Source organism: Acomys minous (assembly GCF_964271855.1).
Source record: "Acomys minous genome assembly, chromosome: 12".
NCBI lineage: Eukaryota > Metazoa > Chordata > Mammalia > Rodentia > Muridae > Acomys > Acomys minous.
Genome location: NC_140493.1, coordinates 77,276,244 through 77,286,752, shown reverse-complemented (window position 1 = coordinate 77,286,752; position 10,509 = coordinate 77,276,244). Strand labels below are relative to the sequence as shown.

General features: G+C 51.8%; 1 protein-coding gene across 1 annotated transcript; it reads left to right on the top strand.

The window, feature by feature from the left end:
* Window positions 1–3,416: 3,416 nt before the first annotated feature.
* LHX1 (LIM homeobox 1) lies at window positions 3,417–9,633 on the top strand (the record flags this gene model as incomplete). Its single annotated transcript, XM_084750541.1, has 5 exons — window positions 3,417–3,586; window positions 5,230–5,456; window positions 5,552–5,829; window positions 7,171–7,336; window positions 7,700–9,633. 5 exons carry the CDS (start codon window positions 3,417–3,419, stop codon window positions 8,077–8,079), a joined length of 1,221 nt encoding a protein of 406 aa, XP_084606667.1. The 3' UTR covers window positions 8,080–9,633.
* Between the last annotated feature and the right edge of the window lie 876 nt (window positions 9,634–10,509).

Here is a 10,509-nt window from a genome sequence, read left to right as displayed (position 1 = left end):
CCGCCACACTTGGCTGATGGTGGGGGGGGGGAGGGTGCCAGAATACTGGATACTAATCGACTTGTTCTAGGAAGTGCCAGGTCTGCTAGAAGGTCGTGAAGCTGAGTCGGAACCCGCAGAGCCCGCCAACTAGGTGGGAGGGCTGCATCCTAACTCTGCTCAGCCCTGAGTTTAAGCCTAGGAAAGATCAGGGGAAGGATTGATGCATGAGAGCTATTGGCTGAGCTACTTTGATCCACGGTGGCTTCAAGGGAGTGCGTCCGTGGACCCGAGTACCTAGAATGCATAAGAAGTCTGGCACTGAGAGGTTAGGGGCTGGGGAGGGGGCAGGCGGTGGCCCGCTGGGTTTACAAAGCGGAGATCACACTGGTGGGAAGGCTAGAGCTGCTGAAGTGCTTCGGGGCTGCCCGGAGATGCACGAGAAAGCAGAAAGCAGATCTTTGGCACAACCCTAAAAAGCACCAACGCTGTCCAACACAAGCCAGATCTGTGGCAGCTTCTTTTCTCTTCGCTGGAAGAGGGTATTCTGTTTGTGGATGCGGACTCGCTGCCAGTCCCATTGCGTTAGCACGAGCTTTTCTCCTAATTCAGCTCCGTGGAAGATCTAACGGGCTCATAGATGAAGTAACTCAAAAGGCAGATTACTGAAATACCATACAGATACGGCTGTAGGGCCACCCGTATTTCCTTCTAGGTGTGATCAAATGAGCTTTACTAGCATCTCCCCCAAATAGGAAGCGAACGTGGCACCACTTTGAAAGAAATTTGGGTTAAGCTTAGAAGAAGAAAAACAAACAAACAAACAAACAAACAAACAAACAAACCAGTCATTACGGTTAACTTCAGTGCTTCTGGGAACTAGACTGACCCGTAAAGCTCAAGCCCTGTGGAACAGCATGCGATTTCCAAACCTAGGCAGATCTGCCGTCGCCCCCTTAGCCGGGAGTTTATAACGCGAACAGAATTAGGAAAGAGTATTATCCATAAGAAACGAAGTCTAGTAGATATGATCTGCTGGTGTCTGAAGGGACAAACTAGCTCCAAGCCTGGAAAAGGTTTGAAAGCCAGGCATATTCTGCCAGTGCGCCGAACGCTCCCTTTGCCTGCAGCATCGGTGCAGTCCCCCGCTGCTACCACCTCCCCCAGCTGCAGGAGCCCCCGCGGTTTCCCACCTAGTCATTTGTTTTTGTTTGTAAAAGGTGTCTCCGGATCACAATTTTCTCACAACTTCTCGCCAGAGTTGCAGCTCCTCACCCGAAGCGCTTCCCCACCCACTCCTCTCTTTCCAGCCTGGCGCCGCGCCTCCGGTTCCCCCCGCCCCCATCAGGAAACCGCCAAATCAACTTTCCGAGAGGAGCGCAGCGGGAGATCGACGCTCGTGTCTCCCAGACTCCCTGCCCAGTGGACTTTGGATGGGCTGGAGGGGCGGGGGATGGGGGTGCGGGCGACGGACAGCAGCGAAACAGAGACAGAAGGGAGATTAAGCTGCCAGGCGCCCCCTACCTCTCCAAAGACTCGAGCTGTCCGGGGGCAATTTCCAGGCCAAAAGAGCAAGAAGGGGTGGGCTATCAACACCTTGAATTGCAAAGCCAGAATACCAGGACCTCCCAAGCTTCCAGACCCAGTTGCACTCTAATCCCAACAAGACTTTTTTTTTAAGGTTTGCCATTACATTTACTCTCCCCTTCCCTCCACCCCCCCAACTCCCCAATCCGGTAAGAACTCTGACCTCCGCACCTCTTTTCCGAGCCTCCTTTTTATCCCTGACGCTGAAACCGACATCTTACCAAACCTGGAAAGGGACCAGGACCTCTCGCTGCTAGTTACTGGCTCCGCGCGGGGCCGTCGCCACTGATCCTCAAACGCGGTCTCCCCGCAATCTCCCCGGCCGGGGGACGCAGAATGGTTTACAGAGGGACCGGGAGGCGCTGATTGGTCGCATGCCGCCGTGACGTCGGCGGGCGCTGCATTAAGGCGAGGGGGCTTCCAGGGCTCAGCCAACAGCCAGGAGCAGTGACCAAGCCGCTGGAGCTGGGGAGAGACGCGCCGAAGACTGGGCCAGGAGACCTGGGACCGAAGGACGCGCGCCCGGAGACAGCCAACAAGGAACCCGCGGGCCGGACAGCGACACCCGCAAGCCGCGCCGAATTGTTCCAGCCGCTGGCCTTCTGTAGCCGCTGCACCAGGACGTTATTCTAAAGCTCTCTAAGACGACCCCTCCCCTTGGCTCCTCGCTTTGAACGAGGAAAAGAAAAAGGGAGGGAAAAGGAAAGGAAGGAGACTAGAAAGAAAACCCAGATTCGCCACCACCACACAACAACAACAAAAAAAAAAAAAAGAGAGAGAGAGAGAGAGAGAGGGAGGAAAGGGAAAAAAAAGTCGAGAGACTGTGGGGCTGGAACACAGGCAGCGGGAGCGTGGGCCGAGCAATGCGGGGCTGCGCGCCCAAGCGGCCGCGAGTTGTGACTGAAGCCAGGATGCACCGCCGGGCGCAGTGAAGAGCCAGATCGTGTTGTCTTCTCCGAAGGAGTACAGGCGGAGGGAGGGCCGCCCTGAGGACACGGAAGGCTGTTTGGCAGGCCACCGGCCCAGGTGACAAGGACTGGGGCGGTGGGGAGTGAGCGAGTGCGCCCGGCTGCGTTGGCTTGAAGTTGTCCCTTTCCATTTTTGACTGGCAAAAACTCTCTCAAAAAAAAAAGGGGGGGGGGAGACCTAAGCAACAACTACAAACAACAAAATATCCTACCCAACCCGCCCTCTCCCCACCTTCGGCCTGCCCTCGCCCCCTCCCCAGGCCCAGAGCCGGCGCCCAGAGCGTCCTGACTTGCTGCAAGAAGCCGGCAATGTAGGATCCAAAGCTTTCTACTCCTGTGTTCTTTTCTTTCCATTTTTTTTTAAAGGAGAAAACCCTGTGGTGGGCAGTTTGGCACATATACACAACCTGCCTTCATATTCCCGACTAAAGCAGATGCACTTTGACTTCTGACAGCTCTACCTCAAGCCGAAAAGAACCCAGCATCGCTTTCCCGAATCCAGTGTTCTTGGCGTCTTCCTTTTCGTCTGTTTTCAGTTTTATTTATTTTCGTCCCGCCTACTTTCTCGGTGACCTTCACTCCTTCGCGGGCTTTGGGCAGAAGAGCCGCTTTCTTGCCCGCTTGAGACTGGTTTTCCTCGCCTAGTGAGCTGAGGTGGCGCTGCTCCACCACGCGCGGCCCAGGGATTCCTGGGCTGCCCCCTACCAGCCTGGTCTCTCCCCCCATTTGATTTACCGGTACGGGTTTTTGCTTGCCCGACTAGAGTGGGTTTCTTCTTTTTGGAGGAGCTGGGAAAAATCAGGCTGGTTGTCTTCAGGAGTCATTCCCCCTTGACTCTAATTGCCCTGTCGCTCCGGGCCTCACCGGACCAAACCAAAGACCATGGTGCACTGTGCGGGCTGCAAAAGGCCCATCCTGGACCGTTTCCTCTTGAACGTGCTGGACAGGGCCTGGCACGTCAAGTGCGTCCAGTGCTGTGAATGTAAATGCAACCTGACCGAGAAGTGCTTCTCCCGGGAAGGCAAGCTCTACTGTAAAAACGACTTCTTCCGGTGAGTACTTCCCTCCTGCGACTCTACTGCTCCCTTCCCAGGGGCCCTTCCTGGCCAGCTTCGGATCGGAGGTCAGTGTGGCCAGGGCAGCCACGTTAGGGGCTGCCTCTCCCTAGGGCTGCCAAGTCCTTCCCGCTACTACCTCTTAGGAAGCGGGTATGCAGAGATAGCTGTCCTACTTGGTACTGGAAGGTGTGGTCCGGGTTTGGCTGCACGTGCCTGGGGGGGAAAAAGGGTCTGAGCCGGCTTCGGCTCAGAAACCCTTCCAAGCCACGGCTGAGATAGAGCAGCCTAAGGGTTGCAACTCCCGCTTGCCTTTCCCGAAGCCAAGCTCCCCAGCACCCGGCCGCATTTTCCGGACCTCCCAGATTGCTGGTCGTCCAAGTTGAGCTCAGAAGCTCCAGCTTTATTTTAGCTGCTGCTTTTTCCTTCTCTGAGAGATCTTGTCGGAATTGCAGAGTCCCGGTGGCCAAGAAAGCCGAAATAAAGAACCCGACTTGAGGCCAATCCTGTGAGCCTTGGGGGGGGGGGTCTCCCCAAACGTGGATTGGCCTCTAAACTAGACCTGGTACTATCTGGCTTTAGCCTCGGCCCAATGCCCAGGCTCCTCTTCAAGGCCTTTTCAGCCAGTGCCCTACCAGGAAAGCCACCTCCTAGCAGACTATTTGTATTTTTAAAAAACTATTTGCCACAATCACAATTCGACAGAGAAGAATGGCCTCAAATGTAAATTGTATTTCCCACTGATTTGAAATACTCCGCTATTTTGGTCTTGGTTTGTAAGGCTTGATCGAGTCGGGGAGAGAGTTTGAAACCACCAGGCCTCCTTTGCTCAAAGGCCCTGGAAGCGCAGTCCCAAGTGGCGATCCAGGTTGTGCGGCTAGGCTCGTGTTGCCAACAGAACTGTAAGCAAAGAGCGGTGCAAGCTGCGACTGAGGAAAGGCTGAGTTTTAGCGCTTCCGCAGAGTACGCGGGGGTTTTTCCTCTGCAGGGCTGTATCAGAGCCGCGTAGCGAGCGAAAGCCACACCGGCTTGTTTGCGGGGAAGCCTAGAGGCTGCGCTGGCGGCTACTCTCTGCAGGGCACCTAAAGCCGGCTCAATCCTGCCGCGACTCCCGCTTGCGCCAATCTGCCAGGCTTTTGCGCAAGAACGTGGCAACAGCCCAGCTACAGCTTCCAAGGCTCTCCATCCGAGTCAGTGTTTGTTTACTCACGGAGGAATCGGACTTTGCCAACCGCCCCCCCAACCCCGCCTGAGAACAGGTCCTTTTGTGGTGAAAGAAAGGCAAAGCTAGCAGAATAGAGCAGGGCATTTCTACGGAGCTCTTAACTCGAATTTGATTTCTTTTAAGATAGTCGGGAACTGTGTGCTCCATTTCCTTTCTGCCCCCGTAGTTGCTTTGAAACCTTTTCTCGAGACACTCTCTCCTGGGGTTAATGTCTAGGCATGAGGTTAGAGGTAGGGGACAGCTTGGGCCTTAACTCTAACCGAAATTATTTCCTCCGTTCTTGCTGATGTCCGGCGTTTGTTTGCTCCTGATTCCTCACTTGCTTAAGAAATGTTTTATATTCATTCTCTCTCCCTCGCCTCAACTTCTTCTGGCCCCCCACTTCTCCCTAATCCCTCCCCCCCACCTTACGCAGATGTTTCGGTACCAAATGCGCGGGTTGTGCGCAGGGCATCTCTCCAAGCGATCTGGTTCGGAGAGCGCGGAGCAAAGTGTTTCACCTCAACTGCTTCACCTGCATGATGTGCAACAAGCAGCTGTCCACCGGCGAGGAGCTCTACATCATCGACGAGAACAAGTTCGTTTGTAAAGAGGATTACCTGAGCAACAGCAGTGTCGCCAAAGAGAACAGCCTCCACTCGGGTGAGGCCAGGAGTCCCAACTGGCAAGAGGGCGGGTTTAGGGGGAGGAAAGCCGGCCATGGCATTCCTGCTCACCAGTCCTTTCCCTCTCCCTAGCCACCACAGGCAGTGACCCTAGTTTATCTCCGGATTCCCAAGACCCATCACAGGATGATGCCAAGGACTCTGAAAGTGCCAACGTGTCGGACAAGGAAGGCGGTAGCAATGAAAACGATGACCAGAATCTAGGAGCCAAGCGCAGGGGACCCCGGACCACGATCAAAGCCAAGCAACTAGAGACCTTAAAGGCAGCCTTTGCAGCTACCCCTAAACCCACACGCCATATCCGGGAGCAATTGGCCCAAGAGACTGGCCTCAACATGCGGGTCATCCAGGTCAGAACCCTGGCTTGCCACTCTGTCTCCCAAAGGCTCACATGGCCACTAAGGGAATCTAGGTTGAGCCTTGGAGAGCCCAGAGTTTCTTAAGGTTGGGGAGGGGATGTGACTGGGACTAGGAAAAGGATGCCTGATACCTTGGCATGTGAGGAAAAGCCCACAGAGGTGGTAGCAGTTTAAAGGGAGGGAGTGGCTTTGGGAGCTGGAAGAAAGCACAGTGTCCCAACACCCCAGTGACAACAGCTGGCATTCATCTTTCTGTACACATCCTGTCCCTCTCCTACCCTTGTTAAGGAGCAGAGAGGTGGCTCTGGGCTCCAGAGTAATTTGCTTCTTCTGGTCTCTGTACAGTAAGCTCTCCTCTAATTCCTCAACCCCAAATTTGTGAGCTTTGTGCCCCACTTAGAAAAACCCCAGAGGAGAGCCTTGCCTTCCTTGAGCAAATAGAATACCCTGGATTGAAGGAGAGATTGGTTTTGTGGAAAGTCAGCTCTGCCTAGATGCAACCTGGAATAGGATGGGGAGGCTAAGCCAGCTGCAGGTAGCTAGGCCTCTGCATTGGGAAGAGGCCAGGTAGAGTGTGGCTAGGACACCAGGAGTCTAGCCCTTACTAAACTATGCCCTCTAATCAAAGTGCCCCAGAGGCCAGGTGAGGGTGTGGGTGAATGCGCCTAGGAGACTGATTGAGTCTGTCCAAGTACTGGCTAAGGGCAGCCTCTGGGCCGCTGTGTGAACCCGTGCTCATGAACATGGGCTTGTGTGTCTGTCACTATTGGTGAGAGGCTGTGGCTAAATATGTTTGGCACTTGGCGATTGTGTGTGGGTGTGAAAAGCAGATTGTGTGTGTATGGGGGGGGCAGTTGGTGTCACTACCCTTGGGAAACAATCAGCAGGAAGCTTTCTGTGTCTCTGTCACTATTATGATATGAGGGTAGGGCCTACAGGAGACCCAGAAAGGGGAGCTGTGTATGTGTCAGTATTTGGGAGTGTTTCCATATCTGTGATCCCTAAGATAATGCAATGCTAAGACTGTGACTGTTGGAAACAGTGGGACTGCAAAGTTAGATAAGGCGGTAGTCTGCTCAGGCCCCGTTTTTGGGAATGTTGAGCACCTTGGCCTGCTTGGAGACCAACACACACACACACACACACACACACACACACACACACACACACACACACACACACACACACACACACGGGCGCGCTAACCTCCCCCTCCTTGAGTGCAGCCTAGTGGACTATCAGGACAGTAGAGGGTTGAGCTTACCGGCCCCGTCGCACATTCGGCTACCCAGTGGATTCTCCATGGTATCGTTTCCTGCCTGTGTGCTTCAGGTCTGGTTCCAGAATCGACGCTCCAAGGAGCGGAGGATGAAGCAGTTAAGCGCGCTGGGCGCCAGGCGCCACGCCTTTTTCCGCAGCCCTCGTCGGATGCGGCCGCTAGTGGACCGCCTGGAGCCGGGCGAGCTCATCCCTAACGGCCCCTTCTCCTTTTACGGAGGTGAGAATGCCGGGGTGGCAAAGCGAGGGTGGGGGGTGTGGGGGGGGTTGGGGGTGCCAGGCCGAGCGGGCTTCGCTGGAAGCGGGTGGCACTTCTTGCTTTCTGTTGAGGTGTAGGGGCGAAGATTGGGGAGCAAGTCAGGGGAAGTGGTCCCAGTCCCGTTGAGAAGAGGGTCCAGGGTAGGGAGCGCAGCAGTTTTGTGCCAAGTCTCCATTCTGCTCCGGTGCCTCACGCACAACCAGTTCCCCCAGCCGCTCAGCTATGCCCGCTGGCGGGGCAGTCTTTCTACCCCGTGGGTCCCGCTAGGTCGGGGACTGCGCACTAACATCCTTCTCTTTCTCCTTTCTCCTTACTGATCGGCAGATTACCAGAGCGAGTACTACGGTCCCGGAGGCAACTACGACTTCTTTCCGCAAGGACCACCTTCCTCGCAGGCCCAGACGCCAGTGGACCTACCCTTTGTGCCATCATCTGGGCCTTCGGGGACGCCCCTAGGAGGTCTGGACCACCCACTACCTGGCCACCACCCTTCCAGTGAGGCGCAGCGATTCACCGACATCCTGGCACATCCCCCTGGGGACTCGCCAAGTCCTGAGCCCAGCCTGCCCGGGCCTCTCCACTCTATGTCAGCGGAGGTCTTCGGGCCTAGCCCACCCTTCTCATCTCTGTCGGTCAACGGCGGAGCCAGCTACGGGAATCACTTGTCCCACCCTCCTGAAATGAACGAGGCAGCCGTGTGGTAGCGGGGTCTCGAATGGGCCATGGGAGTTTGTGGTTGTACAGAGACGCGCTTTTATTTAAGAAAAATAAGGGGGGGAGGGAGACATTAAAAAAAAACAAAAAAGCAAGCCTCCTGCTCCACTTCCTCCATCCTCGGGGGACTATTCTCAGTTTGAGGAGACTGGATGGCAAAGGGGGTCCAAAACAGGATCCAAAATCTGCCTCATGGTAAAGCTAGGATATCCATCCATACTGGCTGGCAAAGCGCAGAACTGGGGCTCCAGAAGAGGAATTCCGAGCTATCCCCACCTTTGACCTGGATCTGGATCCGTGGACAGACTACATCAGCGGTTCCTCTGGCTAGCGGGAATACATCTTCAACAGCTGCAGCTTCCCAAAGTACTGGGCATTGCCAGGAGCCTGGGGAGGGAGGCCTAGAGGCGCCCCAGGTGAGGGCGGAGAAGCTATCAGTCAAGAGGGTCCTAGTGCTGGGAGACCCCTTCCTAGTGTTGTTCAGCAACGACAACAAACTCTTAATAGCTTCAGAAACACCGACCTGCTGTGTGCATCAGGTGGGACTATATATATATATTTTTTGTCTATCCCGGGTTTTTGATTTTTTGTTTTTGCCAAAATTGCAAAATTCTAAATGTAAAGCCCTCAGTATCAACTCTTCTACCTTTTCTTCCCCCCCTCTCTCTGTCTGCCCCCCTTTCTCCCTCTCCCCCTCTCTCCACAACACACACACACACAGACACACACACACACACACACACACACACACACACACACACACACCCTCACCCTCTCTCCATAGGATGGTCTCCAGCCAGACCTTTCAATAAAATGACTTGAACATCACCTCTACAAACAAAAAACAAACAAAAAACACGGAAAAAGTATTCTACCTTCACATGAAAGTTAAAAAAAAAAGACTATTGAACTAAAAACAGTCAACTGTTTACGTATAATGTTAAATTCAGGAGTTCAGTGTTTTACTAATATATCCTGTTTTGAAACCTCTTGTTCAATAACAATGTTTTGAGCAATCAACCAAAATTGTTCCCTTTCTTTTCCTGTAGATGTTCTGACAGATTTGCAGGGCTTGTGGCTCACTGTGCTAGTATGTAAAAAGGTGTTGTTTACACTAGGCAAAGGAAAAACATGATATTCAGACAGTTGCCAAATAGAATAAATTATAGCACAAATACTGTAACGGTGCCTGGCACCAGCAACCTGAGAAAGTGTTAAAAAAAAAAAGTGTTACAAGGTTTAAAAAAACATCTTTGCTAATTTTTAGTCCTGTTAAACATTCATGAAATTGTTAATATGACTTATATAGACCCACACAGGTTTTATTTTTGTGTCTTTAAAATAAAAGTCCAAAATATTTAAATTTTATGGTCAAATATGCAGTCAACAGCTGCTACTTTTTTCTTTATATATTAAATTTCTCATATGTCTTTTATTGTTCTAATAAACCTAAGCTTGTGTGACCTCCAGTGCATATTAGACCATTCACTGTATGAAAGAAAACATGTTGAATAAATTTGTGAGTTTTTAATAAAAATAGAAAACCTGATGTTTAGATAATTGGTGTGGTAGTCCATGTTTTCAGTAATTGAAGGGAAGTCCCAATAGGGTGCTGAATGGACCCTCCAAAGCCAGGAGGTAGGGAGGCTAGTCTAGGGTGATCTGTTTTCACCTTGACTCTGGTGGAAATCCTTTCCTAAAGCCAGCCAAGCGCCCTTCTTTAGCTTCCTGCTGCTATTAAATACAAATTTGCATCCTGTGGGTTTTACTGATACAGTTGAGGAGATCTTTGCTGATAAGCTAATATAGAATTGGAAATAGAAATCAAATCCGTGGCTAAAAAAAGAAAAAAAAGCAAGCGAGTGGTGTGGGTCTGTGATTAGGTGAGAGATCTGAATCTCCCTCCCTCTCGCCCCACCCCATTGCACTTGCAAAGCCAGGCTTGTGAATGTCGGATACTTGTAAATATATAGTTAGACCTGGTCTTTTTCAGCTTCAATTCATTTTCCATAGATAATCCTACTTTCTAATTTGGTGGGTTGAAAGATAACCTAAAATGAATATAAAGTATAACTAGAAACGAAATACTTTAATCCCTGTCACAGAACTGATTTGAAAGTGTTATTTTTATAGTATTTGCTACATTTGAAGTTCCCCAGAAGAGAAACTATTTTGTCTGGCATAAGATACATATTAACTTTCTGCCGAAGATGAACAAAAATAACTTAATGTAGAAATCAAATTGCACCTGGGAGTTGCCAAGAGATAAGGTCTTGAGAATAGTTCATTTCCATCCAACCTTTCATTAGAAATGGAAGAAAAGGGAATGTTTTCTTCTACGAAATACTAATGTGTGGGTTGTTATGAGTATTCCAATATTAGGGTCCCAGGGTTTCTTTACCATATCAGCTAGATTTCAG